General features: G+C 42.5%; 1 protein-coding gene across 4 annotated transcripts; it reads left to right on the forward strand.

Annotated features, from left to right (window-relative positions):
* The first annotated feature begins 717 nt into the window (after window positions 1-717).
* On the forward strand, window positions 718-18509 carry egfl7.S (EGF like domain multiple 7 S homeolog). 4 transcript variants are annotated; one of them, XM_041574089.1, is made up of 11 exons: window positions 718-921; window positions 4283-4349; window positions 6332-6485; window positions 7989-8175; window positions 10809-10931; window positions 11566-11678; window positions 12244-12339; window positions 13200-13376; window positions 14261-14325; window positions 15061-15220; window positions 17139-18509. In XM_041574089.1, exons 4-11 carry the CDS (start codon window positions 8090-8092, stop codon window positions 17159-17161), a joined length of 843 nt encoding a protein of 280 aa, XP_041430023.1. In that variant the 5' UTR covers window positions 718-921; window positions 4283-4349; window positions 6332-6485; window positions 7989-8089; the 3' UTR covers window positions 17162-18509.
* The last annotated feature ends 1743 nt before the right edge of the window (window positions 18510-20252 follow it).

A 20252-nucleotide genomic window follows, 5' to 3' on the forward strand; every position in this document is an offset into this window, starting at 1 on the left:
GTTGTATCACTGTTGCCTGAAGGCCCATGGTTTAGTGTGGGGGTGTTAATATACAGATAAAGTTGAATGGAGCTGATATAGTGCATCACCATTATCATTGATCTCTTTTCTTGATTCCCACCCTAACTGCCTTTTGTACGGTCAGGAAAAGCCTTTCATTAACCCTTTATGGAGCGACTGTATTGTGTTGTCACTACAGATATGTGGTCGCTACTCTACAGCTCTGTATATGTGCATAGAAATGCCCAAGTTAATTCGTACCCTTCTTTGTATCAGGTTTGTGGGCCTGGGGAGTAAGAATGTGCAATCTTTATTATTAGTATTTTATAGGAAATTTGTGTTCCCGACCAGAGGAAGTGGCACGAGATTATGCTGGGGGGCTTCCTGGCTCATTAGGAAATGGCTTATTGCTTTTGCTGATGGGACATGTTGCCCCCAGAAGTTTCCTCTGTGCCTTGTTAGCAGTTAAACAAACATGAAAGTGCTTTGAGTTTGGAAAGATGATCCCTGTCCCCCCCAGTAGTGGCGTGCCCGTGCTTAAGGCTTGGGCAGTGGGTGCCTTTGGTGTAGGCCCAGACCCCATGTGTGCAGACTTAAGTGTTTGTTCTAGCAGAAGTCTTTATCAGCCCCAAACACACACAGGATTTCCTCTCCTGGATTGTCCAACCCAATCCTGATTTATACAGGAAGAGCGGCATAAAAAGCATCTCTTCGCTCATTTAACCTAACACTCGGGTGGCTGTATTACAGGGACACGACCAGGAGGAGCTCAGGGTGCTAAGAAGAGGATTCTGCTCCTTAAGACAATGACAAGGCTAGCATCACAGGCTAAGGCGCCTTGGAGCCCGGCTAACTGCCTGCAATCATCATGGCAACTCCCAGTCTGGAGGCAGAGCCTGCACCCAGTCTTACACCCAGCAGGTAAATATTTCATTACTGATTCCCACCTCCTCTCTTTTCTATGCTTGGTACCCAACTCTGCTTCCATGATTCCTTTATTTTTATTCAATTTTACATTTTTTTGTCAACTTTCAGACTTGGATTCTACCCTTACTGCCAGCTGGTGTATAGTGTTAAAGGGAAACACCTTTTTCACCCAAAAACTGCTTTTTGCCTAACGAAAGAATGTGTAATTCTGAGCAACTTCCCAATATCCATTAATTCTTCATTCTCGCTGGGCTTATAGTTCTGTGTAACTGTCCTTGTGTCTGTCCCTTTCTCTTCTCTGCACTGCTGTCTCTGACTCCTGATATAACTTCCCAATATCCATTCATTCCTCATTCTCGCTGGGCTTATAGTTCTGTGTAACTGTCATTGTGTCTGTCCCTTTCTCTGCACTGCTGTCTCTGATTCCTGATACAACTCCCCAATATCCATTCATTACTCATTCTCACTGGGTTTATAGTTCTGTGTAACTGTCCTTGTGTCTGTTCCTTTCTCTTCTCTGCACTGCTGCCTGTAACTGCCATTGCTATTGTCTGCCACTGTCTGTCTGGCTGTTTATATTCTCCGGAAACAATGTAGCAGAAGCCAGTTTATTCTCAGACCTGAAGGAGAACTGAGTTCAGCTACATGGTTTCATAGGTCGGAACCAGAGAATAGCAATGACCACATACAACTTTCTACAGCGATTATATAGGATTTATACATAATTCTATATATTATACCTTTATATATAATTAATATATAGTTAGCAACTCTAAACCCAGCAAGAATGAAGAATGACTGGATATTAGGAAACTGCTTAGAATTCATTTTTCTTTCATTAGGCAATCCCCCCCCCAGTTTTTGAGTGTATTTCCGTATTTCCCCTTAAAAATACTTCTATCCTCCAGTCTGGGCAGTGAAGGAATCTGCAGAGTTAATTACATATTTCACGTTGCAAATTATAGGTGTTCCAAAACAATTTCCAGAAACTGTAAAAATCCCTTTTAACTCTTGCGGTTACATTTTATCTGCGGCTGGGAAGCACCAGGGTTTAAGAAGCAGGAATATTATCAAATATATATATAATTTATTTTTTTCTTATAGTGTAACAGTCTCGCTCTTTGAAAGGAAGCAGCAATGACATTCTGCACAAACCTGGCCTCTTGGTACAAACTGAAGCACCATTTGACTCCTAACTGGAGCATGATGCTGTTATGTACAGTAATAATCCCCACGCTGTTCCTAACCCTGTTTACTGAGAGCTAATTGACTATTCCCCTGTCGCTAAATCAATTATCTCCTACTAATAAGGTTGCCTCAACTCACTGCTCGGAATTGGCTAATTATTAGTGTAGATCCAGCTGCATGGCGGCAGAGAAAATAAATTAAAATTCCACCCAAAGATCTAATTCTAAGCAACTTCCCAATATTCTATTCATTAGATGATAGTCCGCTATTTGTTCATCCTCTCCTCTGTGTCCAAATCTTGAAACAATGTAGCAGAAGTCAGTTCTCCTCCGGGTATGTGAATCCGCCGGCTTATGCTGCATTGTTTTAGTCACATTAAAGTCTGACACTAAGGGCTCTTAATGACGAGCGGTTGAAGCTGCGCTCCGTTGCGTTCCGTTTTTCTGCGTTCAGCCGCAGGGGAGTGCAGGAGCGCAGGAATAGACGCATTTAGCTTTTTTCAATGGGGCTGTACTCACACAGGCACGTGTAGGCGCCAAACACAGGAAAAATGCAGCACGTTGCGTCTCAATCTGCGTTCGGCGCCTACGCGCGCCTGTGTGAGTACAGCCCCATTGAAAAAAGCTAAATGTGTCTATTCCTGCGCTCCCCTGCGGCTGAACGCAGAAAAACGGAAGACTGGGGAGCGCAGGTTCAACCGCTCGTCAGTAAGAGCCCTAAAGAAAATCACTGTTGGTATGAACCTGAAGTCTTGTACAAAAGAATCGCCACTCCAGCCAGTGCTTGAATTTTGGGGAAATAGATTGGATTCAATCAACCCCCCCCCCACACACACATTTTTTATTAGGTACGATTACCACATTATTTCTTTACTTTATGTTTTTGGCCCTTGCAGTTTTCTCATGCCCCCCCCCAAGAGATCTGGTTTGTCAGTAATGGGCTTTCCTCAGGCTGAACTCGAGCGCTCTGCCTAATTGAATCCATATAGAGAGAAGTGTGCGGGACATGCACGGGTATTGTTTGCAGAGGCTTGGTGGGCAAGTGTGAAACCCACCGAGTTTGTCGCTATCTCCACCTTAATCACTGGTTTTGTCGTATGCTTTTATTATTTTATATGCAGTAATTCATTTGTATATACCTGCATGTAGGAGCTGTCATACCGTACAATATGAGGTTATGGCTTATTGTGTGCCCAGAACATTCCTTCTCTGTATATTTGTATTTAAACATATGGGAGGAGGTGCCAATCTTTTTTCTTTTTTTCTGTTTAACTGTTTTTAATTTGTTTTCTTAGACAGTACAGTATGAGGGTATAGCTTATTGTGTGCCTAGAACATTCCTTCTCTGTATATTTGTATTTATACATATGGGTAGGAGATGCCATATTGATTCCCTTAGACAGTACTGTACGAGGGTATAGCTTATTGTGTGCCTAGAACATTCCTTCTCTGTATATTTGTATTTATACATATTGGTAGGAGATGCCATATTGATTCCCTTAGACAGTACTGTTCGAGGGTATATCTTATTGTGTGCCTAGAACATTCATTCTCTGTATATGTATATGGGAAGGAGTTGCCATATATACCCTCAATATAACAAGACAGCAGCTCCTTACCCAAGAATAAATGTATATATGATATACTGGGAAGAAATGTACCATGTACACACTGAGCTGTAACGTAATGTTACTGCTCACAAATCACTTTCCCTATAATTATTCAGTGACATGTTTAAACTTAACTACATTTCACTGCTGAAGGCAAAAAGCCTAAAATATATTAAGTAATAAATGTACATCCCCGGCTTGACCTGAGCTGGTTAGTGGGCACTGGGCAGGTGCCAAGTATTTCAGCCTGGCCAAATTTGGGCCCTGGGAATACACAGAGCAGCTCACTCACTGGGAAGAACATGGAACTCTGCACTCAATGAAAGTTATTAAAAAAAGGGGATTTATGGGAGCGGCGTTTTTGTCCAGGGTCTGAGGACGCAAACCGCACACCTAATTCTGCACCGTTACCTGATTTACCTATAGGTAGCATTGGATCATTCCCTGCCCAGGCCCAATACTTGCTCCCCCTTTCCTTGTCATCTAATATGTGTCTGAGAAAATGGACCCGAAATATACAGATTAACCACCATTTCTGTCTTTTTCTCCTTTTTTCAGGCACATGAGAGCCATCGGGTCATGGCGCCGTCCTGCCGATTCCTGGGAAAATGAGCAAATGGAAAAGGTAAGTTTTTTGTATCTCACTAACAGACATGAGTTTGTAATTAGGGTGAATATGTGGTATTTCTCTCTCCCCTCTGAGCCTCATTAAAGGAAAACTCTGCCTCTTTATAAGCAGCGGTACCTTCAGTTTTTATCCCCGTATGCACTACAACTCCCAGAAATCTCAGCTGGTTTGTTTCTTGGTGGGGGTATACAACTGGTTTAAAGGGGTGCTTCACCTTTTCAGTTGCTCTTTATTTTTTCCCTCTTTTATAGTTTTTGGAATTAATTATCGGTGCATGGTTGCTAGGGGCATGTGGACCCTAGCAACCACATGGCTGAAACAGCAAACTGGAAAACTGCTGAATAAAATAACTCACAAACCACAAGTAATAAAAAATTAAGACCAACTGCAAATTGCCTTAGAATATCCCTCTCTATATCATACTAAAAGGTAATTTATAGCAACCCCATTAAATGCCCTCCCATCTACACCATGCATGATGATTACTTTGCTCAGTTTTGCGCACCACAAGAACAAACGTGGCGAGAAGGTGGTAGTAATTGTAGGGTCATCAGCTGCTGCAACACCTCTCTAGCTTCTGTGTTTATAGCTCATTAACCATCACCATGTCCACTCTCCTCCTGCCGGACCAGGGAACTGAACTGGGGTTGGAGGCTCATAATTAAAGGGTAAACTGGAATTCCAGTTGGCCAGCAGGCAGTCCCCTCTTATTACCCCTGTTACAAATAACTGGCTCACCCAAAATAATGTGCAAGGGTCACTTATGGGCAGAATTGAGAAGAAACTGCCACCTGTTAATCCCTTTTGTTCCCAGAATAAATTGCTTTATGGCCGTTGGGATGAATTGGGAAGCAGGCATAAGGCACAGATCTCTAACACCTTTCAGGCAGATGGGAGGCTCACATCCATTTGGATAAGACTCTCTCTTTTTTTAAATATTTGAAATCCAGTCCAGTCCGGAGTCTGACCCATTTAGCACTCTGCTCACTAAGGGGGGTTCCTAGGTCATAGGAAGCTGCTTAATTAGGTAAGTGATTTCATTAATATGTAAGGAAACACTAGGCACCCATAACCCCAGCTGGGAATCGGGCCCTTGATGCCTACATTAGAAAAGCTGCGGACACTGACAGATGGGAAAATTTAAAGTATGTGAAGCTACACATTGGCGTTTGGCACATCCATTATCCATAAATTAACTTTTGCCTAATGAACGATGATCTCATTGTAAGCAAATCCCAGTATCCATTCATGCCTCATTCTCACCGGGTTTAAGGTTATGTGCTGATGGTTCTGACTCCTGCAACAATGCTTCTTCGTGCATAACTTCTGCTACACTGTCTCATGCCGTCGTAGTTACATTTACACCGAACGTTAAAATCATTAAATATAAATAAAGCAATGGAAAGCAATGGAAGGGGAAGTAAAGACGAATCACAAAATACTTATCTTAACAGAGTTTATTATTATGGGAGTGCTTAGGTTCCATGAGCTTCTCAGCTGCTGCAGCACTCTTGGGGAAACTCTATATGGTGGAGACTTTACTCAGGCTATAAGTTTTGTGGATAGTTGCCCTAGGCTTCAGGTTAGCAGGGTTCATAAATTTCCTCATTCTTTTCTTTTTTTACTGGAAACCAGTTGAATTTAATCAGAGAGAGACTGGTACCTCCTTGTGGCCAGATCTAGGGCTTTGCTTTCCCTTTAAAGATGCTCCTGTCCTCTCAGTATTATCTTGCTCAGCTCAGATATTGGGGGGGTTCTTAGCCCAGAATCCCAGTTTGACCCTTCCATTCTGCCCCTCTCAGCTGATCGGTGAAAAGGGGGGACAGCAGTGCGGGTCAGGTGGGATAAATTCCATATGATGTCAGGGAAAGCCCGGTCCTGCATCCAATTGGAAGAGGGAAGGGGGGCTTTCCTCCTTGCATGTGGGGGATGGGATCCCCGGGAACTGCCTGTCACTTTCAGATCAATGTATATTTCAGATTGCACAAGCAAAGTGCAAAGAGGCCATTTCCCAAATGCACCGAGGCTGTCTGTGCCCTTACAGAGGCACACGTGGGATTTAAAGGGATCCACAGCAAGAAAGATTAACCTCTTTGTGTCTGCCTTAACTGGAGCCTTCCCTTTGGAGTATCGGTGAGTGAGATGGAAATTGCATGTAGGAATCAGCCCTGGATAACTACAATTCCCAGCATTCTCTGCCAAGTTTCTTTCTCTTTTCTCTGTCTGCAATCAAAGTGCCTCTCTTGTATGGGATTAGTCTTTCTGGCTGCCTGAAGGAAGGGATTAAAGAGGTTAAACCCTACCTTTGGAACCTTGATCCTTTGCTGCTGTCACCGGTATCAGGGAAAAAGTGCTGAGTGAGTGCTAATCTGTAGTGGAGAGAAGTTTTTTTAGAAGTTCTCTGATTGGTCTGCCCCCCCTAGTGGTGAGTCTCTGTGAGAGCAGAGCTGCACCCATACTTTGAGTACTGCACCCTATTAAGTGCTGTCAGGTATCTCATCTGTCAAACTATGCATTCTGGGCTGCGGCTTTTTTCCTGGGCGTGGCTTGGCTTGCGCATTTTTAAAGGGATTGTTTGCCTTTAAGTTAACTTTTAGTATTGGCAGTTCTTAGCAACTTTTCAATTGGTCTTCATTTTTTAGAGTTTTTAAAGGGGTGCCAGAGTTCCTGCCGGCCCATGCTTTCATATGAGCTTTGGGGGGTATTAATGAACACATTCTCCATCCAGGGAGGGAAGGGTTAAAGCTGCCAGTCCTTCCTTTATGCAACAAGCCCCCTCCTGTTCAAGAATTCATTCCTTTGCATTTGTATAAACGTCCCTATGGGAGCGCCAGCAATTACTGCTACTTTGCTGCATTTCCCAAATAATGCTCCACGCACCATAAACGTGTCTGATATCTCCAGGCCGCATCGCACAATGGATGTGTCCCCGGGGCCCCTGGGAGAGCAGAGTAGAGGGTTTACATATGTCAGAATTTAAATTTCACGCATACAGGAGTCAGACAATAACAAGATTGTGAGCACCAGGCTTGTCCGTCTCATCCCCAAATGGCAGTTTTAAGGGAAACTAGCCCCTGCTAATCATCTGGTTCATCTGGTAAGCAAATATCTTGCTTAGGTAAAAGGGGAAAGGGGGTTTAGTCATCAGTAAAGAGCAGGTTGCAATTGGCTTTATTTTGTCTTGTTTAGAAGAAAGATAATCCACTCTCAGTATTGGTTTTGTTGTTGGAAATCCCTGCCAGGCCTTTCCAGGCAAATTCACGTGTTCTCATGAGCACTGTGCATCCAGCATGGCTGCCGTGCAGGGGATTCTGGGAGCTGTAAGCACCAGAGCAGTGCTGGCATGGTCTCCAGATGGGTAGATTCCAAAGCTCACACTTGGCCTTTCTAGAATTTGAAGTTTATGATCCATTTCAAGGCCCCAAAATAGAAAATGATGTTTAACTGTTTTACAGCCAGGCAGGAGCACGACCCCCCTCTAAGACTGAATAGCAGACACCCCACTACTAGGCAAAATCACATGCACTGACAATGATGGAATTTATAGGATTTTATTGTGCAGAAATAAAGCTCAGAGACCCCCACGGGGCTAGACTAAATATGAATTGAAACAAATTCTTATGCTTTGTGTTCCAGGGAATTCCATTGAAGCCTTGGCTATAGGAGCAGCAGAGGGGAAAGAACACGGAGATCATTTATTCATATTGCACAGCAGGAGCACCAGGGGCGGCCAGACCATGTGGAAAGTCAGCTGCTTGGTAACGGGATACCTCCTCATCCTCGCAGTCACCAGCGCCGCCGCCGACCATTTGTACCGGACAGGGTAAGTGCCGGCAAAGAGAGAGCCTGGGGGGCTCATGGACTGTAGGGGGAGAGAGAGTAGAGGGAAAATGGTGCCCTGTACATCGACAACATATAAAGCACTACGAAGAACTAAGCACTACCCGCAGAACTTGCAGTTGCCCTGCCCAATATATAAGGTAGCCATACAAGTGCAGATCTGCTTGTGCCGTGAGGTCACCAAGTGAGTGGATCTGGACCTGATTTTGCCACTGTAATGCTGGAAAAAATCAGGCTGATGTGATCAATGGCTTTAAGAAACCCGTCGGATGAGGTACAACCCACCAGCCACCACTGTGCTCCTTGTCTGACCTGCAGTAGGTGAATCAATATGGCACCTCCCTCCACCCATGTGTATAAATACAAATATACACAGAAGAATGCTCTGGGCACACAATAAGCTATACCCTCATATTGTACTGTGTAAGAGGGAATCAATATGGCACCTCCCTCCGTCCATATGTATGAATACAAATATACAGAGAAGGAATGCTCTGGGCACACAAATAAGCTATACCCTCATACTGTGAACAATATGGTACCTCCTCCCATATGTATAAATACAAATATACAGAGAAGGAATGCTCTGGGCACATAATATGCCATACACCCTCATACTGTACTATATTAAAACTCTGCTGTAAATATGTTTATTTTTTCATTTAAGGCAGATAACATTTCTTAGTAAGAAAGCCACCTCATAAAGCCAATTACCAGTAACCATTCCCTAATTCCTTCTATCTGACTGGTTATTAGCAGCCTATTTACTTGCATCAGCGGTTAATTGAGTAGCGATCATTTAACTGCAGAGGTGATTACTTCTCTTGCATGGATTTAATTAATAGTTCAGACATGGGCACAAACAGACTCATAATGTAAGCCGCCCGGCGGAGATGGGGTTAATAGAGGCAACCTGTACTCTTGCCATCTGGTCTCTGTTTCCTGCTCACAAGAGCCGTGGAACATTTGTTACCTATTTGCTGTCAGAGCTCATAAACAGCCTGTGCCGAAGGATGGTGCTGCTTAATACGGGCATGGGAGACTCTGCCTAGAGCATATACACACCCAGGCTTATGCACACCTATAAAATCCTATCAATCCCTTATTAGAAGTGGCCACACTGTGATAACTGGCACAGGGCCTTTCCCCTTAGTACAACCACATGTTCCCGCTGTCAGGCCAGGACTCACAGCATGAGTAAGCAGAGAAATCTAGATCAAGTGAGTACAATAATAAAACATTTAATATCTACAGAACAACATCTGCCCAAAACGCGCTTCACTTTTATCTGCTGCACATTATACATTTAAGAAAAAGGCTGGTATAGTTCATTTAGCTAAGGGCAAGGGTTTATTTTACTTTTCTTTAGAAAGCAGGAAGTGACCATCTCATTGTCCCTTTTTGTCCCCATTAGCCTGTCTGCTGGGTTCTTTTTAAAGGGGAACTTTTATTAGAAACATGATGGAGATCTATGCACTTTGGCTAGGAGCTGAATGTCATTGAGCCTTTAGAGTAAGGTGTTTAATGGTTCATTGAGTGAGTGAGGTTGGGCAAAGGTGGCCTGGTTGGCAATTGCAGCCCCTCCACCCACATTTACATCACATGTGCTGCTGCAAAAAGGATGGGGTCTCCCAACTACAACTCTGAAGCTCCTGCCAGTGATAACTTGCTGGTTTTAGTCCTGATCATGCCACAGCACTACATTACCTACAGTGTACCGCTCACCATTGTGGGAGAAACCAGTACACGCCCACCCAAAAACCTTAGACCAGGGGCCCACCAAAAAAACCTTAGACCATGGGCCCACCCAAAAACCTTAGACCAGGGCCCCACCCAAAAACCTTAGACCCAGGGTCAAACCCAAAAACCTTAGACCAGGGGGCCCACCCAAAAACCTTGGACCAGGGACCCACCCAGTAACCTTAGACCAGGGGCCCCCTCTATTATTCTTCTTCTCTTGACTCAACCTCTATTCTCTAGTCTCTTTTCTTTACATACTATAATCTATTATTCCTTTTATTTAGCCTCTTTGTTCTCATAGAAATAGGGAATGACCATGGAATAGGCCAAATGTTTAGCAGCATGAGGGCCCACTGACACCTGGGCCCACCGGGAGTTTTCCTGGTATCCCGGTGAGCCAGTCGGACACTGACCAGAACCAGCTATGTTCTAGGGTTATTTCTGCTTTGTCACACCGCGATATTTCACCTCAATAAACGTTACTACGCTCGCCGCCATAATTGAGTCATTTGTAAAGTGGTTGCACATTACTCCTCCCCTGGTAGCAATCATATCAAAGTACATTAATTTGTATTTGGCTGCTCTTCCGTGTGGCTCTATCGCCGGCGCACTCTAAATAATGGGCCTTGTTGTTTCCCTTTGATAAATTGCCACTCCGTATCCACAGCCAAAGAAACAATCTGTTTGCTCAAAAATCTACCCGAATTATGACTTTTTAATGTGTTTTCTTTCTCTGTCGTTGGCACCCGGCAGCATTCGGGCCTAGGTGTACTTAGGCTTTCAGCACGTTCCAAATCATTTCTCTAAAAAGGAAGTTAAGTGATTGTACTCCATACTTCAGCTCTTGTTTTATATCCTTTCTTTTTTCTTTTAAAGGCGCAGGATCTGCTCTGCCGATGGGCACCCTGGCACCGTGTCGGTTACCCAGTCCTTTGTCCAGCCGGTACACAGTCCTATCATGACTCTGTGCGAGGGACATAGGATTTGCAGTACGTACAGGTAAGAATTTACAATAAGCAATAGGGTGGTTGTTACTGTGCAGTAGTGGCCTAGGGGCCTATGCTCTGTGGTATCTGACCAATGGGCCCAGTGGCTACTGTGCATGGTATCACCACCTTTCAATTGTTCCATTAATTCGGGTTGACAGCAAAACGTACAGAACAGCATCTCATCTGCTGATGCACCCTGCCCTGGCTGACATATACTATTGGCAGATGAACCCGCCAGTATCCAGGGTACCTCAATATCAGATGGGATTGTCCAGGGGAAGGGACTGTAGGTAATTTTAGTGTATTTATAGACATCCCATTTATACTGCTACTGCTCAGTTAGCAAGTGGTTAATAATTATACCGGCTGCAATTACTGGGGTTATGCACAGGCACAAACATGCAGCTTCCATAGATTGTGTAATTGCCACCAATAGCATATCCACAGGGATCATATTAACAAATACTATAATGGCACTCCGTTAAAAACCATATTCCTAACCTTTGGCCCCCTCCACCATTCATGGACATTTTTCTTACTTATCTCTGGCACCCTCTGTGGTAAGTAGAACTGCATGTGCACAAATAGACAAAAAGTGCTTCAGTTTAATAACCGCAAATGTCTGTTGTAATTATTTGTCCTAGAACTACCTACAAGGTTTCCTACCGGCAAGTCTCCAGGAAAACGTCCTTTCCACTTTACTCTTGCTGCCCCGGCTGGAGAAGAATCGGGGCGCAAACTCACAGCTGCGGCCAAGGTACCTAATATCCCAATAAACACACCATCAAGCATAATAATAATGCGGGATACGCACTGTCATTTAGATACGGGTTTGTTTTGCAATCAGGTTAGTTGGTAGATCCCCCTCCCCCCAAAATTGTGCACGCTGTACCCCAATGATGCATGGGAATTCAGCTCAATATAATACATAGAAACTTTAGCCATGAGAGCCACACATCCCATTCAGAGGGCATTGCCCTCTCCATGATTATTACCCTGATGACAGAAAGAGCAATAGGGGGCACGACCCCATGTTCTAAATAATTAGAAATGCATGCCCCACATATGCTCCTTACAGGGGCGTAACTACTGAGGAAGCAGACCCTGTGGCTGCAGGGGTGGGGCAGGAGGTATAAGGGCCCCATGAGGCCCTAATTCATATATAATTTCAATAAATATTGGAAAAACAGGCCAATCTCTAGACATTTTGGGGGCCTAAAAAATAATTTGCTATAGGGCCCAGTAATATCTAGTTATGACACTGGCTCCTAATAGGCATTCATGTTAAATGCTTCCACCCTTCTCTCTTTCTTTTTATTTAGCTCTGTGCCGATTGCAATGTCAGAACGGAGGGACTTGCGTCAGTTCTAATAAGTGTGAATGTCCAGCTGGATGGAGAGGGATTCATTGCCAGATGGGTAATTCCTTTATTTTCTATGGTTATTATTAACAGTTACAGACTTCTAAGCAAAGTGAACGTGTAACACCAGGTGTTTGGGTTATTGGAACTGCCCATCTGCTATCCAGCATAGGCAATTACATTTTCACTTAGGACAATCTATCAGACAGGCCTCCTGAAGTGGTCATATATGCTCAGATTATTTGGTGAAAACAGCCAAGCCGTCTGACCTGTCTGTAGCCACTTTAAGGACAGATGTGCCTGTGGGACCAGCAAGATAATGGTCAGAGGTTGAAGTCCCCCCCCCCAGCATTAGTATAGCTGGATGAAAGCGTAGTATTTTCCAATCACATACAACCAGCCCATAAGGTAGAGACAAATCAAGAAAAGGAAGTCACAGAAATAGCTGATATGACCCAGTTTCATGTTTGAAATAATCAATCGTTATGTCGCCCTAGCCTTATTGTAATTTACCCCTAGCCTTATTGTAATTTACCCCTAGCCTTATTGTAATTTACCCCTAGCTTTACTGTAATTTATCCCTAGCTTTACTGTAATTTATCCCTAGCCTTACTGTAATTTATCTCTAGCCTTACTGTAATTTATGCCATATCAACTGGGGTGTAGGTTCTTAGCATCTACTACTCTTACAAATTAGGAAAACTATAAGGAATGTCTCTAAACTTTGCATTACAACTGACTGGAGGTTGATTATTCTGATTAGAGCTGAATGTAGCAGCAGCAAGATGAATGCATGCGTTACTACCTGCCTGTGTGCTTCTATCCCCGAGTACCCTGCAGAGAGAATGGCAGAGCTCAGGTATAAACCAGGGTCCTGTGGAGCAAATAACACTGATGCACTTTATTTTCTCATTATAGATGTGGACGAGTGCAGTGATGGCACCCATCAGTGTTCCCAAGCGTGCATCAACTCTGCTGGAAGCTTCAGCTGCGAATGCCTTGAAGGCTACCGGTTGATGGCAGATGGAAAGACGTGTCGCAAAGTGCCAGCACCCACCGTGCCCCCTGCATCACCCACCTCAGTACAAGAATCAGGTAATGTCTAATCTCAATACAGTGGGTATAGTCAGGCCTGTGTATAGTTTTGATACAGCAAGTTGTGTTGGGAACTTTCTGCTGTGTTTAAACTATAACTTTCAGCACTCCCTATGGCCAGTAACTGCTGGGAGTTGTGCTTCATTTGTGCTACAGTTTCCATAGCGGCCAATCATTGTACCCACGTACTGTAATGCTCTATATACAGTATGTGTTGCCCAACCTGCAGCAAGTCTATTATGGATGGGGTTGAGCCCTGATAACTATGCACAGGACAGTCCATTTTATGTAGTCAACCCCCCAAAGGCCTCTCTGGCTATAGTGCCCTATAAAGGAAAGTATTCTCCATGGTGCACCAACTGTTTATTTACTGTACAGATTTTCTATAAAATGCTTAGAAACATCTTTCCCAGGAAATATTTATATGCTAAGCAGAAAGTTAATGCTACATTAAAGTACTTTAATTAAAAATAAAACAGGGTGCTAAATTATTCAGATTTGGAATCTATTGTTGTGTTTATCTAATATGCTGAAATGCAAGAACAGGCTTTTATTGTGGCTTTTATTCCCTTTTCCTATGTGATAGATTGTCAGCTCTTATGAAGCAAGGGTTATATAGGAACTTGTATACTATACCTAACTAATTTGGTTCGCAGTGTTTAATTCGCCTCGGAAGACGGCCGCACTGAAGGTTGGTGGCTGTGCATTATTACTTTTGGTACGCGCTGTGTCACATCAAACTCGTACCGTGAGTAATAATGCGCGGCTGCCAATAATGCCGACGAGGATGTGCGGATGGACGGGGGGGCATTTTGTGGAATCGCTTAGTTTTGTGGGTGCTGCAGCACAAACATCATCTCTGACTGTTGTGTTCTCTACTCTAGGAATTCCACATTCTGTCAAGGAAGAAATGGCAGAACTAAGGAGCAAAATAGATGTTCTAGAGCAGGTGAGTCACTTTGGGACCTACAACAAATATGACTATTTGTGGGTTCTGTAAAATGTTCTGTAAGTCGCTATATATGGGCTGGTGGGGGGTTGTTTGGGCCTCTGCGTACTTGAAATGCCAGGGCCTATTCTGATTCTCAGTCCAGACCTGGAATCTCTATACAACAGATAAAGAGCCTGGATCTTGCAGATGTAGTTTAACAGCCACAGACTGGAAATTCATGCATTATATTATATATATATATATATATATATATATATATATATATATAGCATATTTAATATATTTATTATTATATATCTTAACACAAGTCGGTCATTTTAGAGTATTTTACTGCTGTATAGCCATACAAAGGGTTAAAATAATTTATGCACATGATGTCACGAGCACCTCCTTACCTTGTGGGTGGAGGTTATTTAAACAAGATTTTTGTATGTATTATTTACCTTGATAAAGGTCCCGATGGGGACCGAAACGTCGGTTTGCATACTATGTAACAATACAATATTTTCATCACTGGAAGACCCTTGGTGCTGGTTTTTGTTCATTTATCTACATATAATATACCACCGTGCACAGGGGCAGCTACAAGGTAGCTAATTGGGAAAGCTGGTGCTGTCCACAGACCTGTTTATATATATATATATATATATATATATATATATATATATATATATATATATATATATATATCTGCATAGCCACTAATGAATGCCATGCCTCTTTTTATTGCAGAAGCTTCACTTGCTGCTGACTCCGTTTCAGGGTTTGACCACTTTCTCCCCAGACGATGCTGCCGACCCCATCGCTTTACTGACACGGTCGCTCCAGCAGCTCGATAGGATCGATTCATTGAGCGAGCAAATCTCCTTTCTAGAAGAAAGGCTGGAGACATGTAAGTCCAACTGGTTCATTGTCTATCACAGAACAGAACCACAAGGGTCTACAAAGGGATTAGGAAACTAGACGTGTCTGTGTTTTTTCTGCATCGTTTTACAGGCCCTTGGGGGAATCCAGTTTATAATATTTGCTCCTGACTATTGGTTAGAGTACAGGTTCAGAATCTAAATAATAACATCCTAGGACTTGTAGTTTCACCTTCAGCTGCCTGTGCCATTAAACTGACACTTAGTACTCTCAAACCCACACCAGCGGCCTGCAATCAATCACTAGCTCCATCTCAACAGGGAAATATCTAGGTCTGCATCTGTGTTCATTTATACCATCTGGCCTGTCAGCTCTAACAAAAAAATGGGCAAAAAAGCAGTTTTACAAACAAATGTGATTATTTTACTCATTTTCCAGCATTGGCTTTCTTTTACAAAGAACTACAAATAGCTGAGAAGTAACATTCTTGCATTCGCTGAGTTTTATGGTGCACTATGCGTTAATCTCACGCACACTATTTGTCTGCATTGTCAGAGCACAATCCACCGGAGAGCCACACTAATTGCCTCAGGCTGTTACGACCATAGGACGCTCTGTTAACGCTTCTAGATGAATTCACACCAGGCCTTAATGGCTTCTTTTTTTAATCTATTGACACAATAAACACAGCGGCTATTCCTGAGAGTGCAATTCTCAGCTGAACCCATTAAGTCAGGCTGTATGTATGCCAGTTTATAGCAAGGGGCTCAAGGGGTTAAACAACATGGCCTAAAAGGGAGCCAAACTAGTCCCTGGTTTCTTTGCTTTCAGCTCATTTACATCACTAATCTCAAGTTCCTTCGCCCTTTTAATGAGCCGCTGACTCTCAGCTCCGTGCAGTGGAGGCAAGTAAACATTCATAGCGTTCCTCATTGTGTGGAGGAATTCCAGCACAAAGGTACTGCCGCCACTCAGGTTATTTTCCTTTCTATTGCAACAAAAAAAAAGCAAATATTTTGTTGCTTAGCACTCGAGTGGTTCTTTATTCTGAAGCCGTTTTGGAATATGAAAAAAAAAATCACCTTTTGTACACGAAATGTATAAACTGCTGCGATTAATCCACCACAATGCTAAGGCAGATAGGTTTCATTAGGAAAAAAAAAACTATCCCCCCCCTCCAGTTCTTTACCCTAATCCAGATATAGTCCAATCAAGCATGGAAGGAGGAAAATCTTCTCATTATATTCTGATGTAGCTGTTAAAGTGCCAGTGGGAAGCCAGTTTCTTTTGCACACATCACTTCCTGTCTCATACAAAGATGACATCACTCTTAGGGACCCTGGCTACTAAAATATATAACATCTTCTATGGAAACCTTTGCCATTGCACCTCGTCATTGCTGCTATGACATGCCTTCCATATTAAATGAGAACTAAAGCCTAACTAAAGAAGTAGTTAGAAATGTTGTACATCATGTTTTGGGTTTCTGTACAAGCCCAAGGCAATCACAGCCCTTTAGCAGTAAAGATCTATGTCTCACAATATACAGTACACATAGAATAGAAATGTTACAATATAAGGCTGATTAGTAATTAATACAGATAATTACTACATGGCAGCGCAGAAATCAGTGCAATTAGCATCAGAATTTAATAATCAGCCCTGTAGCATCAGCTTATATTACAGGCAACCTCATTTTCTGCTTGATATTTTGCAACAACCCCTAAGCTTAGCTTCTCAGCAGCTGCTCAGAGCCCAGAGTGTCACAGACACTTTCCAAGATGGTGACCACCTGTGAAAATTGTGAAGTCCTGAATAGCATTGCTGCTATTGAGAAGCAGAGATTTAAGAATGGTGCAATAAATTCAGTATATAAAATATGCCATTTTTGGCCATATTTATTTTTAGGGTTTAGCCCCCTGAACTTTATTTCTTCTGTGTTTTAGGTTCATGCAAGACGGAGCTTTGATTGGCAGCCAGACTTGCCCATAGACAATCACTGATGTACTGCGCTTGGGAGATGCAAGGAACGCGGCTGGTTCTCTATTATCATTCCGAGGATAGAATCCATAATCCGACTGCTACACTTCCATGTCATAGAATGTGACAGGCAACAGCATTCCGGGTTATACTGCCACCAATCCACCAGTGACTTTTACAATGTGCTTCTCCCTCTACCAACCACCCACACTGCCAGCGAGAACTGAACTGTATTTGGCTCAGTATCACTGAAATAACCCCCCCCCCCGACACAGGTACAGAGAATTAAGATGGCAGTCCTTAAGAGTCAACCTATGCCCCAGCCTTATTATCACAATGGTCATATTTAATGCTTCAGTAATAGCAGAGTTTGACTGAGGTTATTGATAAAGACAAAGGTCAAAGTACACAGTATCGTTTGCAGATAAGATGCTTTAATTAGTCATAGAGTAGGTGCAGCATTGTGGCCATGATTAATAAGGATTACTGCAAGCTGTTAGAATAGTCATTAATGAATATATACATAACAATCCCCATTTCTACAGAACAGTATATATATATATATATATATATATATATATATATATATATATATATATATATATATATATATATATATACCCTTCCCTTACTTTGTAGCAGACAGGCTGCTTTGTGGATAAGGCCACACTGGGCGACTTTGGAAAACGAATCGCCGCGTGTGACTAGCGCCGGCATTTTTTCATTTTAGCCAGCGCAGAGTGAGGGAAGGCGTTTGGGGAGATCGGTCGCTGCAAAGACGAGGCAATTAGACGCCAGGCGACCACATCTACCAAAAAACACCAATGTGGCCTTACCCTTAAGCTGCCCTGCTGAGTCTCTTCTGCCCATACCAGAGCCATAGTCATGCTGTCACCGTTGAAACATTGGCTGGGTTCAGCCCACAAGCAGCAAGATGCCTAATTTCAGTTGTTTACATTTTACCACCATTGGTAATGGAAATAAGCTACATAAACTCTATTGGTGCATAAGGGGTATACAGAGTCGTGTACCCCCCTACAGTGCAAAACATATACAGGTCAGCACTAAGGCTCCCTTATGGTGCAGGGGCTGCTGAGAATGCTGGGACATTCTGCATGTATGACAGAGTATATGCTGCCATCCGTAGGATTTGATTGAACTAATGCTATATACTGTATATATCTATACAACTGTGCAAGGGACGGGCACCAAACCAGTCTGTATATGGTACCAGCAGCTGTCTCATTGCACAGATTCTGTATTGTGTGTTTCTTAGCGGATTCATAAAGGTTCATTTATATTTTTGTTTCAACTCACAATAAAATAACGTGAAGAAATTGGAATGTGCTCTTTGTTTTTAGATGAATCGCTAGGGAATGGCTTCCCTCTTCGCGTATATATATATATATCTATATCTATAGATATATAGATATATATACACACAGGTATGGGACCTGTTATCCAGAATGCTCGGGACCTGGGGGTTGTTTGGATAACAGATTTTTTTGTAATTTTAATTGTCTTACCTTAAGTCTACTAAAAATATCATGTAAACATGAAATAAACCTAATAGTCTGGTTTTGCTTCCAATAAGGCTTAATTATATCTTAGTTGGGATCAAGTACAAGGTACTGTTTTATTATTACAGACATTTTTTTTTGGATTTTGTGGATAAAATGGAGACAGTCTGTAATTTGGAACTTTTGGTTTCCGGATAACAGATCCCATAAGCGTGTGTGTGTGTGTGTGTGTGTGTGTATATATATATATATATATATATATATATAATATATATATATATATATATACACACACACACACACACACACACACAAAGCAAGACAATAGCAGATTTACAAGCAGGTGATAACCCATCACAAATGCCTTGAGGCAATGATATCACATCTGATATTTAATGAGATAAATATGCAGAGACAGGAATAAGCTACTCACCAATACCCCTGGACACTGAATGAAACTGCCAGCTTTGTCTGCTACAGGTAGGTCCTACTGAATTTTATTTTCCGTTCCATGCCTTTTCGCATGATCTATATGCACAGTAGGAGCGAGGGTGCACCTCAGAAAGACAGATGCATCACACAATATCTTGTAACAAAGGCTCTTTTCAGTCATTAATATAGAAGAGGATAATGTACCCCCTACTGTAAATGATAAGGATATTAGAAGTCACTGAGGGGTTCTGTGACCATATAAATGCACAAGTCTGCAGGCTGAGTTATACAGGGAACTCTGAGTATCACTCATTTATTATAATTGATAATGTACCCCCTACTGTAAATTATAAGGATATTAGAAGTCATTGGGGGGTTCTGTGACCATATAAAGGCACAAGGCTGCAGGCCGAGTTATACAGGGAACTCTGAGTATCACTTGTGTATTATAAGGGATAATGTACTCCCTACTGTAAATGATAAGGATATTAGAAGTCACTGAGGGGTTCTGTACCATATAAAGGAGAAAGGCTGAAGCCTGAGTGCCTTTATAGAGGACATGGAACTCCAATGTGTCGTCAAATATCCTCATCTTACAACAAGGGGTGAAGTATTTCTTACAATACACACGTTTCAATGAGTCATGTGATACAGATGATATCACTAAGAACCAATAACGGATTACATCACTAAGCACTTTTTATAAGCATACGATTTACAGGATATTTACGGTGAAAAATGTACCCCCTGCTGTGATCAATAAAGATATTAGAAGTCACCGAGCTGTCACGTGACCATATAAAAGCAGGAGGCTACAGGCTTTTCTACAGCTCATGTGACACTGACGTGACTTCTTATATCTTTATTAATTATAGCAGGCGGGGGGGGGGTTGCATTATTCATTATAATCTAACGTTAAATGTATTTAGGGCAGTCAAGAGCTTCCTCTCTATGCTGCAGAAAGATGTCTGGTACAAATATGGAATAGGGTCTGATTTCCCAGCACCCAGCCTGATAATTTTTCTATGGGACCATTTTATCCACTATATCATTTACAGTCGGGTCCAACAGAAGAATGACCAAAATGCAGATAATAAAACATAAACACGGACATCACTGTGATTTCTG

Source organism: Xenopus laevis, chromosome 8S (genome assembly GCF_017654675.1).
Source record: "Xenopus laevis strain J_2021 chromosome 8S, Xenopus_laevis_v10.1, whole genome shotgun sequence".
NCBI classification, from domain to species: domain Eukaryota; kingdom Metazoa; phylum Chordata; class Amphibia; order Anura; family Pipidae; genus Xenopus; species Xenopus laevis.